We start from the raw sequence: 20,211 nt of genomic DNA on the forward strand, positions 1-20,211 counted from the left end.
AAGTTCTTACCATACAGTTGTTCATAGTCTTCATTATATTCCTTTTTATTAATAAAAGCCAGTTTTAATGCATCATCGTTCATCTCTGCTGTAGTAATTTGAGTCCTCTATCATTTTGCACGATCAGTGTAGTCAAACGTTTGCCATTTGCTCTTTTTTTTTTTTCCCATTGTCTTAAGGTGGAGGATTATGTCATTGATTTGAGATTTTTTTTCTTTTTTTAATATCGGCTGCCCCCAAATTACATATATACATTGACATGGAATAGGTTTATTTCCTAAAAGGAAAAAAAATAATGTTTTACCTGACTGAATATGACCATTTGTTTAATTAATTCAAAACGTATGTACTAAGGCATTGTTCTAGAGAGTGGATAAGAAAACAATACAGGAGTATAAAAATTACAAATATGTGGAAAAAAAAAGAAGGAAGAGAGAAATAAAAAGGGTGAGACTGAGAAGAGCAAAGGGAAAAATAGTAAAATGAAAGAGAAACAAAATTAAAATGTCAATTTATACTTTGTTTTATGTATACGTGAATTATCTTGAAACTTGTGATTTCTCAATGAGTAATTGAAATTTAAAAATGGATGACTCAGAAAGCATGTTACTTATTGAAAAATAATCAACAAACTATGGGAATACATGATACAGAGAAACATTACAACATATTCAGAAAGCTAATTTCTGAACACAGAGGTTTTACTGATTGAAATTATTCTTTTTGACAATAGGTAGATGAAGGGCATGTTTATAGTTTTATATGTTTTGAATGTTGCATGACTCCGTGAAATAAATTGCTTGATTACTAGAAAATCGCACCATCATAGATGTTTTAAAGGAGCCATACTTGCCTGCTGCTCAAAGAGTTTGTCCAAATGGATAGATATTTTTGTTTTCTTATAGAGTTTACCCTAATGGATAAACTTTTTTCCTGCCATCTTTTATCATCTGTTGGAGCCTGAAAAACAAAACTAAACTAAAAACTAAAAAAAAAAAAAAAACAAAAAAAAACAAACAAAAAAAAACGCACATTATTTTCAAAGTAGTTGAGGAGAAAGGACACATCAATCCAGACAACGCTAGTGCCCACCCTGAGACATCAGGCATAGAGTAAGGTAATATTTTTTCACATTTTTAAGTCTGATGGTGTAACCTTTTTGAATCAGCCTAAGGAAAAGTAGCACACAAAATATAAACTCTTTTCATAGAAGAAATTACAAGTGAAAGTTGACTTCTCATGTGCAAATTTTTGGTTAGTGGCACTAAGGATCACTCAAGTTACTCTCAAATGAAGAGGTAATTCTAAGAGTTTACCTCACCTTTGCTAAGTGAAAGAGTAGGAGGCAACCAATTTATTATATGAAGGTTATTCCCTGGATATCAAAAGTTCATTGGCTCATTTCTGTCTCTGTTTCAACTGCAGCCAGCCAACTGTTTCCTCCTCTGTTTCGCACATTTTTCTCTGCCTTATGCTTTATACTCTCTTGTGTTATTGGTTAAATCATCCTTTCATAAAGCTAGCTGTGAGATATGCATATGTGTACAGGCTCAAAAAGGCGTTGTTCACTTCTATTTCTTTGAATTCTTCCCTTTCTGTAACTCACATTAAGATTTATGGTAGAGGATCTGAATCAGGCTGGTTAATTGCATTGTTTCTGCTTGGGGACAAAGTTTAATGCTTTGTAACCTGGAGATTAGGCCACCAGGGGTCAGGTACCATTTCACGTTAATCACACCTGACTAGAGGCATGTGTTACAGAACATGGCAACCTATGAGCAAACAATGTCTAGAAAGAAATTACATTGGAGAGGGATTTATAATTAAAAAGTGTATCTGGTTATGGCAGACACTCTGAAACTGACTCATGCAGTACAGAGACTATAAAACACAAGAAACTTATTTTGTATTTATGAAAATTGGTAGGGTGTAAACTAAGCCCAAAGGGTCCAAGATAAATTCCAAAAGTGATGCAGGGTATACCTTTACAGCTCATGAGCAAGCTGTATAAGTCAGAAAGAGAAAGAACTGGTTGAAGCTCAATTGTTGCTTTTTAGCTCCTTACATTAGTGGTGCAGAAATAATGGATAATATCCACATTGCTGTTGATTATTCAAAGGAAAGTGATAACTAAAATAAAGAAGATTTTCTTAAGAGCAAAATAATCTCTCTCCTGGACTATCGCAACCAATTATCAACTAATTTCCTGAGTAACAATTTTTTTTCCAAAATGCTTTTATATCCGCTTCTCCTAAAGAGATTTCCAATGGAGTGAGGATTCAAGAGGAGACCTGGTATTCTTAATTCTTAAACTGCTATTCTCCTTGGTATTTTGAACATACCTTCAGTATTTTTACAATATTTAAATAACATGTTTATATGTCTCCCTCACTATTCAGGGATTTCTTTCTTTAACATTTACATGAGGAATCTGGCATGGTGTCAAAAACATGGTAAGACTCAAGGTTTTAAAACACAGAAACAATCACTTCGGTAAAAGTGGTATCAGACTTTGCCTTTTTAAAGGAGGTGACTCTACTCTTCACTGGTTGTTCTCCTGTACTAGACAACCCCATTTTTAGTGTTTTTCTAAGTCATAAAACACTAAAAATAGCATTAGATAAACATAGAATTAAACATATAAACATAGAATTAAAATATAAACATGGAATTAAAAATAAAATTAATGAATCACTAGAGTGAATGTGATCTCAGATTTTACTTCAACAATTTCCAAAGGAGATGTATCTATTCTTTATTGGTTCTTCTGGACTGAACAACCCAATTCTTAGTGTTCTTCTAAAGATTTAAACCTTAATAGATATTTAAATGTTGCTTCCAAGTCCTCACGCAGTGATTGCACTGGGTCCAGTGTCTTTGGGGAATAGTAACTCTTCCCTTGTAATTTATTTTGTTCTGGAAGGATTTGCATGAATGCAAAACCACAGATTAACTAGCCTGAAAATAATGATGTTGTAAATGAAACAAAAGCTAAATTAGCATAGAAAAATTAGATGAAAACTGAAATGAAATTAGTAAACAAATTTAGCAATGGTAGATCACAAAATTTTATTAGTACTTTCTAGCTACTAATACAAAGCAAGAGACATGATTAGTTAATGATCATGTCCCCAAACCAGTTGCGCAAAAGAGGTTCAACTTTTCCTTGTAGTGAAAGTTCAGAGAGAGAGAGAGAGATTTCCTTTCTGAGCCCACATATAGAGGGCTACTATAGAATGCAGGAAAAGGATTTCTCTTTGTAAAATTGCCACTGTAATCTACCCAGGCTCATTTAGATTGGATAGAAATCACAAAAGCATGCAGAGCAAATAAATCAGAATTGTTCAAGGGAACTTCATAAGGAACCTCACTTAAGAAGATTTTTCCTTCTAAAAATCCAGTTCAAGAGTTGCCAGAAACTACAGAAGATATAGTGGCAGGAGACCTAATATTTTAAATGTGGGAAAAAATAAATATACGGAGGTATCTTCTGAGGTTTGACATTTTTTATGAGAAGATTTGAATGTGAAAAAGTTCAGATGATCTATTTGATTTGTTCTCCTACTAACTTGACCCAGGACTTTTAAACATATTTATTTTGGGGGCTCCAGCAGTCTAATTCAGACTTACATTTGGCATTTTATTTCCACCTTAGTGCTGGGTGTGATGAAAGTCCTAAAGTCCTGGATATAAGTAGATTGCTCTTTTACAGTCTAGGTTTCATAAAGGTAAATAATATAACAACTGGTAGAGAGTCCTTTACTTTGAGACTTCACCAGGAAATGTTCATAAAAATATTTTTTTTTTGTTGCAGAGCCTATTTGAGGAATTTTCCTAGGCAGTTTTTTTTTTAACTTTTTTATTATATTAGATTTCTGGCAAATACAAAATAGACAAAGTACTATAATGAAATACCATGTATCCATCATTCGGTTTCAAAATTAACAGTCTTTTTTTATCTCTACCTTTACCTATCCCACTCAATCATTATTATTATAATTTTTAACGCTCTTTTCTTTCAAGGTAAAATTTTCATACACTGAAATGAGTTAATCTTAACTGTATAATTTTGACAAAGGAATAAACCAGGGTAACCCAAACCCCTTTCTTGATATAGAATGTTGTTAGTTCAAAACCACTGCCCACTCAAAGCAGCTCCTGTTCTGATTATTTAACAACTAGTGTTTGAATATCTAGAAGATCCGTTGGACGAGATGTATTGGTGGCTGCAGGAACATTGAAGGAAAGAAATCCAACAAATTCTTTTATTTATGTTTTTCCTCAGTTTTGGCTAGCTATTGTATCAACATATATAATATATAATATATGTATATTTTAAAAAGTGTACAAAAAATAGAAATATGTATTTTTAAATGAGTGTCAGTTGGGAAGAAAGAGTTCCAATATCCCATCTTACCTCTGGTTATAAGTATACTGCTGATACTGATGTATCCACTACATCCTTGCACCTCAATATATGGGTCTTTGGATCAACAGTATACACTCAGACTCCACCCCTGATAAACAGAACCAGAATCCTCATTTGACAGGGCCTGCAGGTGATTCCTCTGCACATTCCATTTTAAGAAGCACTGCTCTAGATCACAATGTGATGTAGTGTGCCAAAAGGAAAAAAAAAAACAAACAGAAACTCTGAAAAAAGATAGAGCATGAAACAGGAATATATATACAGAATCAGCAAATACACCATGCAACATAAATAAAATTTCTCTTGGTTCTGTAACTGTGCAACACATCAGCTATTTTATGGAAATAGAAACCAAAAAGAAAGTTCATTTTAAGCACCATTTCCTGTATAGTTATTTGGATTAAGGGATCAGCATAAATAAGGGAAAAGATATTATGATTGGTTCTTCTCAATGCTTTGTTCTTATTCATTTTATAGCTTCTAGAAACCCCATAATCTGTCACGTACCACTAATATTAAAAGCAACAAATTATACTTTTGTTTATCTTATTTGAATGATACTCATTAAAATTTTGTTATATACAATTGCTATCAAATTTTATATGTCCAATTAATATTACATTAAATGATTCTTTTGTAATGGAAACAGCTAAAAAGAAGCAGATGTTTGAGTTCTTAAAAGTGCAGCTGTTATTAAAATTATTTCATTAGCAGCAATATTTTGGAATGATTTCTCATATATTACATAGCATAATTATGAAAGTGGCTTGTCAAAAGATCTAAATTTTCTTACTCTGCCACTACTTACAGCTAGGAACAAGGAAATGGTGGACATAGATTTATAGGAAAGAAAATAAAATAAAAATGGAAGGAATATTTTTGTATAAATCTTTGAGACAATGGAAACCTCATACTTTTTTTAAATATTAACAATGAACTACAAATGCATCTGTATTATCTTGACATATTTTGAGTGAAAGGAGGATATTCCATATTTTATTCTAATATTATAACTGAGGTTGAACCTAATTTTCAAATGCAAATATCTCAGTAACTGAATTTGGTCAGCAAAAATTAGAGGAGGTATTTCATACAGACACATGTTTATGAACAAATGGTATATAAAAACCCGTTTCCTTTGTGATTCATTTACAGTTAAAGGACAAAATTGAGATTTTATGCTCCTCCCCCCAACTTCCAAATGCTACACAGCATTTTAACTTTCAAAATCAAGTAAGATTTTCTCATTTTTTCTTCCTAATATGTGAATACAGTCACACACACATATTTTCAAGAATAATACATAAAATGTTTATTTAATTTTATTCCTTATTAATATTTTTCCTTAAAATCAATACAATCAAGTCATACTTCTCTGTAAATAATTAAAATTCAATGGATCATAGAAATATCTTCCCAATACAACCAATTCAGAATTATTTTAAAAGTCAAATCTTTCCATAAAGCACAAAAGTGAGGAAGCTGTATTGTAATCATTTATCTTCTTTGGTGCATTAATATATTTTATAACATTTTATAAACAAAATGTTTAATACATGATAAAATCTAATTCTTTATGAATTTAATGCAAAAGGAACTCTTTTCCTGAAAATATCAGTGTTCACTTGATATTGAACAATGGGAAAAGTGAAAGTGTAGGAGAACTGAACATGTGTCCCTCAAGTATATTTAAGATCTTATTTTAATGATATCTCAACCTTGGCCCATCATTTTGTGTTCTAATTCATTAAAATCACCCTCTACTTCAGACTTGAGAAATAACATTATTTCTAGTAAATTAAAATATTATTAACGATCTTTTCCACAAAGAACAAATAATCCCTAAATGCCCTATTAAACAATGGATCTGAATCATGCACAATAAGTTGAAATATCAGTAAGTGAATCCACATCTTGAGGAAAGTATCCTCATTCAGGCTGAAAGGGATTCCTTAGTGGAATGAACAACATTATGTCTTACTGTAAATTTCACTAGAAAGATAAATTTAAATATTCAAAATATTCAGATGTGTGCTCCTTTACCAAAGGTGAAAATTTTCTCATTTTAGGTACGCTTTAGAAATTTATGTTCACCATAAATTCCCATTTAGATCATAGCTTAAATATATTATACTTCCTTTTAGACATAACCAAACAGTTGTGATTTTGCTGTTCCCAACTGAGTTTGTGGCTCGGATAATTGAGTATATTTTTTTGTAAAACTTAAGTCTAAGGAAGGAGAGATTAATTTTGTAAAATGGCCTGCATTTTTCAAACAGAGTGTAAAAAATCTTGTGTCTAGTTGCAATCTATGACATTTGAAACCCAAGGGATAAAAACACTGCTCCCCACTCTTGTATTTTATTTATCTCTTAAAACTCATTTTTTATTCTAGTAACATATATACAGCCTAAAACCTCCCCTTTAACCACATTCAAATATGTAACCCAGTGCTCTTAATTACATTCACAATGTTGTGCTACCATCTCCATCATCCATTTCCAAAACTTTACAATCAACCAAAATAGGGATTCTATAAAATGCTAGGGAAAAAAAAAAAGGACCGTACAACACAAAGAGTGAACTCTATTGTAAATGATGGACTATAATTAACGTACAATTATAAAAATGTTTTTTCATGAATTGTAACAAATGCATCAGACCAATGCAAGTTGTTAATAATAAGGGTGCTATATGCAAACTGTATTTTATGCATGATTTTTCTGTAAACCTAAAATTTCTCTAATAAAAAAATTAGAAGAATCATAACTCATGTCATATGAAAATTATATGTCAGCCAAATTTCAGTGTCCATAATAAAGTTTTATTGGAACATTGCCATTCTTTTTTTTTTTTTTTTTTTGGCTTTTATAAAGGGGGATTTATTAGGTTACAAATTTACAGTTCTAAGGCCATAAAAGTGTCCAAGCAAAGGCATCAACAAGAGGATACCTTCACTGAAGAAAGGCCAATGGCATCCAGGAAACCTCTGTCAGCTGGGGAGGCATGGGGCTGGAGTCTGCTGGCTCTTTGCTCCTGGGTTCTGGTTTCAAATGGCTTTCTCCAAAATGCCTCTGGGCTTCTGTATCTCTTAGCTTCTCTCAGCTCTCTGCCTAGTTCTCCTGAGCATTTCTTTCTAAGCATCTGGGGTCCTCTCTTAGCTTTTACGGGGCAAACTCTGGACTTCATCTTTTAGCTTTGCATCTCCAAACCTCTTTCTTTCTGTGTCTCCAAGTGTCTGGGTCTGTGTCAGCTCTTAGCTTCTCCCAGGGCAAACTCTGGATTACATATCTTAGCTCCTCTCTAGAAAGTCTCTCTGTGCTTCTCTGAGCTGTTCCTCTCCCTGAGTTCTCTTTAAGGACTCCCAAGATCTAATTGAGACCCTCCTGGAATGGGCAGAGTTCATACCTCCACGGAAATGATCTAAGGAAATGATCTGAAAGTCCCCTAATGGAAAAAAAAGAGTAGCTTGAAAGAAGACCATGAAGAAGCAAAGTTGTCTCTTGGTATATGGAAAACAGGAATCTTGTTTCTGAGGCAGGGCCCACTGCTGCACCTCTCTGGGCTGCAGTGGAAGAGAGAACCTTCTCACTCAAGGGTGGAGATTATAAAAATGTACAATTATAAAAATGTTCTTTCATGAATTGTAGCAAATGCATCAGACTAATGCAAGTTGTTAATAATAGGGTGATATATGCAAACTGTATTTTATGCATGATTTTTCTGTAAACCTAAAATTTCTCTAATAAAAAAATTAGAATCATAACTCACGTCATATGAAAATTATATGTAAGCCAAATTTCAGTGTCCATAATAAAGATTTATTGGAACATTGCCATTTATTTTTAAAAATTCATTTTCAAAGTAGTTGTATTTTTATTTGATCAAATCAAAATGGATGAAATGTTAAACTAACAAGTAGTTGCTTTTAAAAAATTGGTAAAGATAAGGATAATGTGCTTCAAGTAAGTAGCTTGGGTAATATAGATCTGTTAAAATCTCAAAGTTAATGCCACAGAATTTTAAGATTCATATTTTATTTTCAGATGTAAAATATTTAAAAGAAGAGGATGCAAATCACAAGACTTTCACAGTCAGCAGCACACTGGATTTCCGAGTGGACCGGAGTGATGACGGTGTGGCCGTAATCTGCAGAGTCGACCACGAATCCCTCAATGCCACCCCTCAGGTAGCCATGCAGGTGCTAGAAATACACTGTAAGTAAACATTACTCCTTCTGCCTTTCTCTGCAGTGGATCTCTTCAGCTACATCAAAATCTTTTCAAATTACCTGAAATTATAGCAAGTCCCCAGCAAAGTCTACAGTGAAAGGAAGTAAAAATATCCTTATCATCATTATTAACCATTCATAGGAAAGTAGTCCTTGGCTGAGGTGTCCATTGACTGGACAATGAAGTAAAGGAAATTTCAAGTTCCATATAGTGCCTTTATGTGTGTATGGTGGTGAGAGGAAGGAGTGGAAATTTTGACAGAATTAGTGAGTTGGGAGGCAGAGAAGGGCCTGGATGAACTTTGTTATGTATGAATATGATTTCCCCTCTGTGCCTTAAAAAATAAGAGTAGTTTAACCTTCTATATGAGATAAACTAAGTCTGTGTGAAAGCAGGGGCGTATTTGTTATGTTTTCATTGCCATCATCAGCATCGGCAGCATCATTTACAAGTAGTAATAGTGGCATTACTTGGACAATTCCAGGGGACAGGAGCAGGACTAAATGCTCTGCTGGCATTATCTCATTCAATATTTGTCCAATGGGTTATTACTCTCATTAGTCGTAATTTATAGATGAGGACACTGAGGCTATGGAGGTTGAGTCATGTTCATACAAGCAGCAAATGGTAAACTGGTAATCATGGCATTTCTGATACTTAGCACGGGCCTAGAAACATAGTAGGCAATCTATAAACAGTTATCAAAATGAAAATGTTTGAGTTGAAAAGATCAGGAGAGTAGGTTTTATCAATTGCATTTTTTTATTTTCCAGGGATTGGAGATTTTTTGTTTGCTTTCGTTATCTCTGATAAAATTGTAGGCTGGGTTTAGAATTTGTGTGTGATGTAGCATTAAGTCCTAAAATGCTAAATTCTGAGTAGTAATCTTCTAAAATGCCACATTGAATTTTGTTTGTTCATTCAACAAGTGTTCATCAAGTACCTACTATGTAGCAAGCATTGTTTGAGGCACTGGGGTTGTACAAGGGACCAAAACAAGATCACCACCAGTCCAACCACAATAAAATAAATTGAGATTGTCTCCAAGTTTCAAAGTCACTCCCACCAACAGCAGATTCCACATCCATTCTAGGGAGGAATAAGGGAAATGCAAAATATTATATATTATATTGCAGAGGAATGAGCAAGAACAAAGGCTCTGAGGTAGGATCATAACAGTTATTTTTATGTTTCTAGGAACATCAAGGAGACCATTGTGACCAGCCTGGGGAGGACAAGGAGGAATGTAGAGAGTATCAGGAGATAAGATTAGAATCACCAGGAAACCAGATTTTTTTTTTACTTTTTTTATAATTGTCAATCTGATTTTGGCATGCTCATTGTTTTTCTTTTTAATAATTATTCATAGTTTGCTAGTTATTGGATCTAGTACAATAGTTAAATGGTTTCAATTATATTAGGTTAGTTCATTACTTTTTCTCCTGAACTCGTGGAAGCATATTCAGAAATAAGCATAATTTAGAGTCTCAGTTTAGATTATCTCTAAATTTCAACACTTAATTGCAGCATGGCCCTGGGAAAATTATTGAAACTGCTTGAGACTTGATTATAACCTAGAAAAATAATTCCTGTGAGGACCAAATGGGAAAATTTAAATAAAATACATGGTACGTAATAAGTTTTACAATAAACTTCAATTGCTTCCTTTTCTATTTTTTCTTATTTTATGAATAGGCCTTTTAATATATGGAAAATTGTACAATTTGAGATATTGAGAGGACCCAGATCATAAGCATCTTCAACTTTTTTATATTTCTATACAAAGCAAGTAAGGCTGTTGAAATTAATGTGTTTACTAACTCAACAATTTCCAACATATAATGAAAGAAAGACTAGAAATCAGGTCATAATACATGTCAAGGACCACTCACCAAAGACACCAGGAACTTACTAGTAATCAAGAAAAACTGGTTTATTTGGTTTGCTGCATCAAGGAAAAACACATACTAGATAAGTCAAGAGGTCTAGATAAGAAAGAGTTAGGAGAAGCTTATAGATTTTGATTTTGTGCTGGGTATTCTAAGGAGGATTCTGGATTGTTTTTGTTGGATTGGGAGCAATTCAGTGATTTGGCATATTGGTAATCGTCTTAGTTTTAGTTTCCTAGTTGCTATGACAGATACCACACAATGGGTCAGCTTAACAACAGGAATTTATTATCTTATGGTTTCAGAGGCCAAGTGGCTTGCTTCTACTCAGGGTCAGTAGTGTTCTGGCTTGCCAGCAATCCTTGGGTTCCTTGACTTTTCTGTCACATGGCTATGTCCTCTGCTTTCTTTGTCACGTTCCACTGACTTCCAACTTCTTGTGGCTTTCTTTCCATAAAGCCTCCAGTAATAGAATTAAAGCACAACTGCACTCATTTGGGCCATATCTTAACTAAAAATAACATCCTCAAAAGCTCCTTTTTACAATAGGCTCCCACCCCCCAGGAATATATTAGGATTAAGAGCATGTTTTTGTCTAGGGTACATAACTCAATCTGCCACAGTAATTCTTACTTAGAAAGTAGAAGTATTGAGGCAGGGAGAATTGTTTAGATACCACTTGCCAGCTGCCAAGGTCATTTTTTACATTCTTGGGAGTCCACAATGAAGTTCATGCATTTCCTGGGCATTTGTAGCTGTTCACCACTTTTCAGATATGCATTATTAAGCAACCCCTTATGGAAGAAAGCAATTGAATTGCCTAATTTCTAAGGAAATTTCACATTAAAAATTTTATAGTTGTAATGGGTAGCCAATTAAAAATAACAACTCATTCTATCATGGTTTAATATTAAGTGACTAGAAGGCAGAGACCACATCTATTTAAATTATTTTTCCTAGCATCTAGAATACCATTATTCAAGTATGTGAAGTTAATTAAAACTAACTGATGATAGTACTGAATGTTCCTTTAGGGATGGAGAACATTCTGAGAGAAGAAATGAGGTGTGGAGGGTGAGGTAAGAACATGCAGCAACAGCCAGCCTCAAAATTAGAGCAAATTGAGAAAACTGGGCATGGCTTTTATAAGCACCTAAGAATAATGAAATAGCGTCTCATGGTTTTTCCAGAGACCATAGATCATGGCTCTCTATAGGGGTACAAAGTTATACAATGCATAAATGAAATTTCCGTACATGCACTTGGAGAAAGGGTAGAAAAGCAGATTTGGAAAAAGAAGAAGGTGGTTAGTCTAGAATTTATTGAGCATAAATTTAGGATTTCCACATTGTTTTGCACAGTTCCTATCATGAATAGCCCAAGGACTGACCCAATTAGAGAGAGAAACATTTAGACTTTAGGATCCCCGGACAGAGGAGCTGCCATAGCTTTCCATAATGAGTGGCAAGAGCAAACATATATCCCTACGATAATAGAAACAGTTATGGCTGCATCAGTAATAAAAACCCTGTGTTATTGTGGGAAGCCAAGTTTGATGAGAATTAAGAAATAGAAGGTGAACACTGCACACTTAGAGCCAAAGAGCATCATGAAAAACTTGTAGGAGGAATTATATTTCTAGGGTCATGTGCTTTAAAACTCTGTAACTCTGTGATATACAATTTAGAAGGACTCAGCCTACAAAATATACCACAGAAACATACATTTCTATAGAAAATATTAATCATAAATATAAATATTGCCACTGTGATAGAAGAAAATACCTTTAAAACTGAAATTTAAGAAAATATTATGTAAGCTTTTCACTGTGAAGCACAAACACTGGCAAGTTTCCATAATAAGCAGCAACGTGTTTTACACCTGAGTATGCAAAAAGCCACTATTTTATAGATGAAACTCTAATTCTAATCTTCCTATTTTTACACAGGTCTCTCTGAAACAATGGCTTTTTTTATTGGTCTGATTTAATTTTTAGAAGAACAGATTGGATGAGTCAGATTTTATTTAATTCTCAGTAGGAATAATGTATCTCTACTAAATACAGAAAGGAAGAAAATGTGATTAACTGAATGTTCATTTTCTATGTGACATTGACAAAAACTACTTGACAATCAACTCTTACTGAAAATGAAAAGCACAAGAAACAGATTAGTAAAATATTTCAGATTGATGAGTGTTCTATGTGTTGCCAGTTCGAAAAAAAATTAAGAGCCAAGTTTCAAGTGTGTTGGTGGGGTGGGCCTTGTAACATATATTTCCAATATGTTCATTAAATCATGGAATCTCATGCTATAATTAGTATTTGTTTAATATTGTGTATTTAGTAATATGTATGTCATGTCTACAAAAATAAGTAACTATTTACATATGCAGATGGTAGTATTTTAAAATAATAAATAGTTAAATGTTTTACAGGAGAAATTCTGTGTGGGCTTAAATACATTCAGTCTGGACAAAAGAAAGAAAAAGAATTAAAGAGGAAGAGAGAGAGAGAGAGGAGAGAAAGAGAGAAGGAGTACAGAGTTACAAGTGTATATTTAAATGAGCCTGATTAGGTTAATGCTGAAGGAAAAGAAGAAATGCATTATGTAAATTTAAAATAAAAAAAAAAATTGTGGGTTCATTTGTTACTTAAATTGTATCTTTAGAAGGGGTTAAATGGTCAAATTACAGTCCTGACCCTTACCTTCTTGAGGCTTATATTTCCATTCTAGTTAACATGCAAATGAATAATACAGTTAATCCAGTTTCCCCTAACATCTTATATTCAAAAACTGTACCAAAGAATTCCAAAGAAATTTCTTCTTTGTTTTCCTCTGTTGTAAACAGAATTACTTTGTGGCTAGAGGCACTGAATTCTAGGCTGTATACTTCTACTTTTTTTGACCGTATAATGTACTTCATCAGTTCTCCCTTTAGTTCTACTTAATCTAATAAAATAGATTTAAAAACAAAACTTTGATTATAGTCAAATGTATTCATTATAGAAGGATTTGGGAACCTTTTAATGTGTTGTTTATATTTTTCATTTCTGCTGTACCTATGTAACTTACAAGAATATTTTCAAATGTTGGCAAAGATTCTTCATCAAGTGGAGTGTGGAGTTGTTTGACCTTTTTCACTTATAAAAAATAATTAAGTTTCCACCTACCTAATCCACTCTACACAAACCTGTGTGCTTCTCTAACCCAGATCAGTTTAATTTAACTTGTCCTATGTCAGTTGTGTAAATTATGTTTTTGATACTTTTTTATTTTTTATAGAGAGAACTTGATTAAATGTTTCAGGCTATATAGGTTTAATAGACAAGAGGTAAATACTCCCAATAGCATTTTAAAATCACATATCTCACTTAATATGGCATTTAATTTTGGAAATGCTGTTTATTTAATTATTCTGTCTACTACAAATTATCAGTGGTTCAGAGCCACAGAATATAAAAGGAATTGGGAAAGTTGGGGAAAAAAAAAAGCCCAAAACTATTTTTAGGTTAAATTTTCAGAAATTAAGATAAACTGTTTTTTTGTTTGTTTTTTTTTTTTTGTTTTGTTTTTTTTTGACTAGCACAATACCAGATGTTTGCCTGGGAATGGCTTGGAAGGATTTTTAATTGAGCTAAAAATAATTTCACAGAAATCATGAAGGCATGAAGGTATACATGACAGAAGCATGAAACGACCTACGCCATTAGTGAAAGACACATTTTGCTATGCTAATAAAGCTACCTAATGTGCAAACTCCATGTGAGATCTTATTAGGTTCATAAGCTCTCTCAGGAACATACATTCATTTATTATATTACCCACAATAAGGTAATACTGATATACTTTGGTCACAGTATAAATATTTTTTTTCTTTTATAAATGTTAGGAATATTTTTTCAGTCCCTGCAATATCCAGTTATCAAAAGTAATTGAATCACCAAATATTTTAAGCCATCTAAATGCAGGGATTCATAACAATACACTAATGTTTCTATTTCATCAAAATAAAATAGTTTTTGTTATAGTAAATGTCAATGAAGAGGAGAGTATATATGTGAGTAGATTTTCCAAACCTAAAAAACTATAATTTCATTCACTAAAATAATGTATTGTATTCTTAACTGACTTTTCCTAATCAACCATATTATAGAGTAGGCATTTATAAAAAAAACAGTTGGAGGTTTTAGACCTATTTTAAGTATACGGTTGTTCTAGTTTGGTAATGCTGCTGGAATGCAAAACACCAGAGATGGATTGGCTTTTACAAACGGGGGTTTATTTGGTTACACAGTTACAGTCTTAAGGCCATAAAGTGTCCAAGGTAACACATCAGCAATTGGGTACCTTCACTGGAGGATGGCCAATGGTGTCCAGAAAACCTCTGTTAGCTGGGAAGGCACGCGGCTGGCGTCTGCTCCAAAGTTCTGGTTTCAAAATGTCTTTCTCCCACGACATTCTTCTCTAGGCTGCAGTTCCTCAAAAATGTCACTCTTAGTTGCACTTGGGTTATTTGTCCTCTCTCAGCTTCTCCAGAGCAAGAGTCTGCTTTCAACAGCCGCCCCCAAACTGTCTCTCATCCTCAGCTCCTGTGCTTTCTTCAAAGTGTCCCTCTTGGCTGCAGCTTCCCTTCAAAAGTTCACTCTCAGCTGCACTGAGTTCCTTCTGTTATGTCAGCTCATTTATATGGCTCCACTGATCAACTTAGACCCACCCCGAATGGGTGGAGCAACACCTCCATGGAAATTATCCAATCAGAGTCATCACCCACAGCTGGGTGGGGCGCATTCCAAGGAAACACTCAAAGAATTACAGTCTAATCAATACTGATAATGTCTGCCCACACAAGATTACATCAAAGATAATGGCGTTTGGGGGACACAATATACTCAAACTGGCACAACAGTTAATTTCTTAAAGAAGAAATTAAAAATAGCACCATATATATGCCAGCATGTCTTTTTCTGTCAGTTTAATAAAGAATAGAAATTTGGTAAGAAAATGATATAGATGATGTTAAAATAAAAATACTGAGAATATAAGTACATTATTACATCTAGTAGTTTCAACTTTCAAATTAGAAACTCTAGGTTTTAAATCTATTTTTTAATCTTACTTTTAGCTTTATTTTTATTGTTGATAGTATTTATTGTTGGCACTCATCTATATCTAAGTTTGATAAAATTCGTATACAATATCATTGGTGAAACTTCTATATCGAGTTCATCAAGTGCTATTTTCCCTTTGCATTTATCTTTTTATTTACCTAAAAGTTTGAAACATCTTCCTCTGTCAATTTTCTTCTCTTGCCAATATGTGCAGAAAATGGAAGCTTCTGAATTTCCAACAGCAATAGTGAAAGATAAAACAAGAACAACAACAACAAAACAAATAAATAGAACCGCAAAGGTGGTTTGTTTCCAGATTTCTTTTATACTTCCATAAAAGAAAAGGCAGAACTCTGGGCAACTCAAGAAGTAGACAGGGATCAGGCAATAGTGATGACATATCACTGTTGTATCATCTTTCTACAACAACATTGATTAGAACTTTCTGTAATGATGAGAATGTCCTATATCAGTCCAAAAATGGTAGCCAAGAGCCAGTTACATATGGCTGTTTAGCAACTGAAATGTGGTTACCATGATTAAATTAAATTTTAAAGTTTATGTGATTTTAATTAATGTACATTTAAATTTAAATACCAACATGTGTCTAGTTTTACTATATTGGAGAGCACAGCACTAGATGATTTTATCATGCCTGCAATTTCTTATTATTTTATTCCTTTCAGTAGAGTTGAGAATAATTAATGAGTAATATTGAAGTAATCCTTAGGACACTGAAGTAGCAAGAATTTCAAGATATAGGAAATAAAACACCAGTAAAATTTCATAATACATCTTAGATGTATAAAAAAATACAGTGTTTTCATTTCATGATTGCAAGGAAGAATGAGTTTTAATCCATTAAAAAAGTAAATTTTCTCTATTTTTTTGGAGGACTGCTAAGAAACAATAAAAACTATGACATTAATTCTTACAAATTGTTAAAATGGTTTTAAAAAGAAATTCAAAACCTAAATTTGAGGCCATTGCATTTTAACACTATGCAGTATGTTAAACCTGTGTTTCTTTTTTGGAGGGAAAATTTTATTTATATTTTTTAGAACAGGGTCGGAAGTTTAAGTTCTAATTACAGAGCTAAAGGAAACTGAATTCTGCCCTCCCAAAATACCTTTTCCAATTTGTTTTGTGGAGCCTAAAATTTTATAACTTGAGATTTAATTCTTGGCATAAGCCAAAGATGACAGGACTGGAGCTGATGCATTGGCTGTGTTCAGGGTCCATGGTTCTTCCCTTGAGATGGCATGCAAGCCGTGTCTGTGGATGAGTGGTCTGTGCTTTCTGCAGAAACTACAATATTCAGCATCCAAGTACAGACTAACAACCTTGGGGGGTTAAATAGAAACTGTTTTTCATATTTTCAAAATACCATAGACTTGAAAATAAATATTGTATTTTTTAAGGGTTCAAGTTCTGAAACCAGGTAATACCAGGTTGGAAATCCAGACTTCCCTATGTTACTTCATGCTAGTCATTCTAAGCCTCAAAATCCTCTTCAAAAAAAATACCTACTTCATAGATTTTTGTAAGGATTAAATTGGGTAATGCATTAAAATACATAGCCATTATTATTGTTATTGTTATTGTTATTGTTATTGTTAATGTGGGGACCGCAACATATTGCATTTTATGAATGCAGAGAAATTAGCCAGTACTTGAGTGATGTATTATTGAATGTCTTTCTATTATACAACATGAAGGAGAATGGAAAAGACTTAAGAATATAAACCAGCCAACTGTGAGATAGGTAAAAAGAATGTATAAAGAGATTGTTTTACTTTGTAATTTTTCCTAGGACATATCCTATTCAATCCTATTCACTGACTCAGACACTAGCAAAATTCAAACTTAAATTTGGTAATATAGGAAAATAAAAACAATGTTTACAATACTTTTTTTCTTTACATTAATAAACACTACAAAAGTCCCCATATTAAAGAAGAATTTTAATGGAGATAATCAATTATAATTATGCAGCTATTTTCTATGACTTTTTCATTTTTAATATATTTTAAAATAATACTGCTAACTTTAAGGCTTATATTTTATTTATTATTATTGTCTTCTTCCTCTTATTTTTGTTTTTTCATTTTTTATCAAAAGGGTATGGAAGGATACATTTGGGAGGTTAGATAATGTATGAAATGAAAACAAACCTCATAGTTGACTAAATGGCTTAAATGCCTAAGAAAGAGAAACTGAGACATCCAACTTCCACACTGAATTGTAGAGTTTTATGTAATATTCTTTGACTTAACTTATGCATCATCTATGAATATTCTAAATTTGTTAAATAAACATTGAATGCTTAGGCCTTTCCAAAACAGATATGTAAAACCTAAAATAACTTTATAGTAAAATAGTTTGTTCAGTACTTGTTCACTATTTCTTATTGTGTCATTAAGAACAGATCTATTTCATAGTGACTTCAATTAGTTTCTTTAAAATAGCGTAAAAAAGACAGTCTAAAAACTTTTGGAAGCACAATGAGTTCTGCTTTTTCATTTTGTCCTTTAGAAGATGAAGATATAGAGGGTTTTTTGTTTTTGTTTTTGATTTTTCTTTAAGAAGCTGAGCCTTCAGAAGTGTCAAAATGTCCTATCTGATGTTGAAATTTGACTAGCTTTCCAGATGCCTTTTGCCAAGTTATCAGTCTCCAGTGTTGAAGCCGTCTACAAGGTGAATTTGTTTCTGCCCTCCAGTGCAACTACTAATTCTAGCAACAGTTCCGAATCAAAACTAAGCAATATATGTCACCACATTAGACCATTAATATGGGAGGGCATCATCTGATAAAACTTTTCATTCTTAAATATTTCACATTTATTCTAATAATTGACATAAAATTTTGGATAAACTTCAATATTTTAAGCTGAAATGTTAATGAGGATAATAAATAAGATATATTATAGAGAAATAATACTTAAAATAATGTACTATAGAGCTCACAATTGTAAAAAATCTATGAATTAAAATAAACCAAAATATTGGTACATTTACTTATTTTTTTCACCTTCCCATTTCTACTCAAGATCGTCCTTGTTGCTTAATTTTATGAAAGGCATTTTACTTCCAGTCTCTCCCTGACCCATTCAGTTTTGCACACTGCCAAATATTTCTTCCTGAAATAATAGTAACAAATACCTATTATGCTGTTCTCAATACTTTTCCTCAGATAACACAATCTATACTTCTCAGTATTTCTAGATGCCTCATTAGAGTCCATATTTTTCTCTAAACAAATCTTTTGTTCATATTCCCTTTGCTTCAAATTACCTCCTTCTCTTTCCCTCTAGAAAAATGCTGCCAGTTCAAATACTATATGTTCCTTGAATTATTTCAAGTGACATTTCTCTAGGAAACCTTGATTGTTTCTGACAAATGCTTACAGTCTATTCTACAAATAACTCCCCTAGTACTTTATCAGAAGACTAGTTATCTATAATTTAGAACCTTGCATTATTTTAAGTATATATTATTTATCTTTTTTATTGAGATTAATTTCCTTTGAGTTACTATTATTGTGAATCTGTAGCACTTGCACAGTGGTGATAGAGTGCCCTGTACACACAGGAACTTAATAAATCTTTGTTGAATAAACAAATGTTTGCCACAAAAGTAGTTTTTCATGAAAGTTAAAAGGACTTTAACACACTGTTGTAAGGAAATTACCTGATAGTTTTGAGGATTACAAAAAGAAGTACGAGTTGGTAAGAATGTGAGAGTTTGAGTTTTACTACAAAATTACAAATGGGAAATATAAATTGGGCATCTCATAAAAAGCCAGTGTTTTACAGAGGATATAAGTAGCTGATAGTATTGCAACTGAAATGATTCTGGGTTAATGCTTGGTATATGAAGCTATTTCTCCTAATAAAAAAATAGTGGACCTTAAGGTGAGGACTGAGTTTGAGTCATCGCTTTTTATTTTAGGGAAATATCATAATGGCCTTACTTAGAATATTAGGCATTTATTTCATTTCAGGTGCAAACTGAGATCTGAAAAGTCTAAGCATCCCATATTAAAGAACACTTTTACACTTCCTTAGGTTTTGCCAATTTGTTTTAGCAAGGGAAAGTTATATATCCAATGAACAGAATAAATGTAAATATTTTAGATCAGGTGCTGAAGATATTTTGGGCCAGATAACTCTTTGTCGTGAAAGCTGTAGGATCTTTAGCAGGTATCACTGTCCTCCACCCACTAGTTGCCAATGGCATCTTCCCTCTCTCACCTCCACTCCATTCTAACAACGAAAAATGTTTCAGACAATGCTAAATGTCCTTGGGAAGAAGAGGAAAGGACAAAATCACCCCTTTATTAAGAACTGCTCTTTTAGAGTAAACTCTAAAGTGGCTTCACAAAGGTGATTTGGTGCATATTTTTCTTTACTATTGATATAAATTCCCTGAGATCTTTGTAAGGGTGCTGAATTAAGGTTCTTGGTTTCTTCAGAGAAATAGAACCAACATGATGTGTGGGGGTGGGGTGGGGTAAGATATTTATTCTAAGAAATTGGCACATGTGATTGT

General features: G+C 32.9%; 1 protein-coding gene across 4 annotated transcripts in view; it reads left to right on the forward strand.

Annotated features, from left to right (window-relative positions):
- The window catches only part of CADM2 (cell adhesion molecule 2), a 1,163,401-nt gene that overhangs the window by 992,319 nt on the left and 150,871 nt on the right, over positions 1-20,211 (forward strand). For all 4 annotated transcript variants that reach the window (XM_037833793.1, XM_037833816.1, XM_037833802.1 and 1 more), the window contains one exon: positions 8,476-8,646. In XM_037833793.1, the coding sequence (XP_037689721.1) occupies positions 8,476-8,646 (171 nt within the window). The remainder of the gene's footprint in view (positions 1-8,475; positions 8,647-20,211) is intronic.

The sequence above is a fragment of the Choloepus didactylus genome, chromosome 1 (assembly GCF_015220235.1).
Source record: "Choloepus didactylus isolate mChoDid1 chromosome 1, mChoDid1.pri, whole genome shotgun sequence".
Taxonomy (NCBI): Eukaryota; Metazoa; Chordata; class Mammalia; order Pilosa; family Megalonychidae; genus Choloepus; species Choloepus didactylus.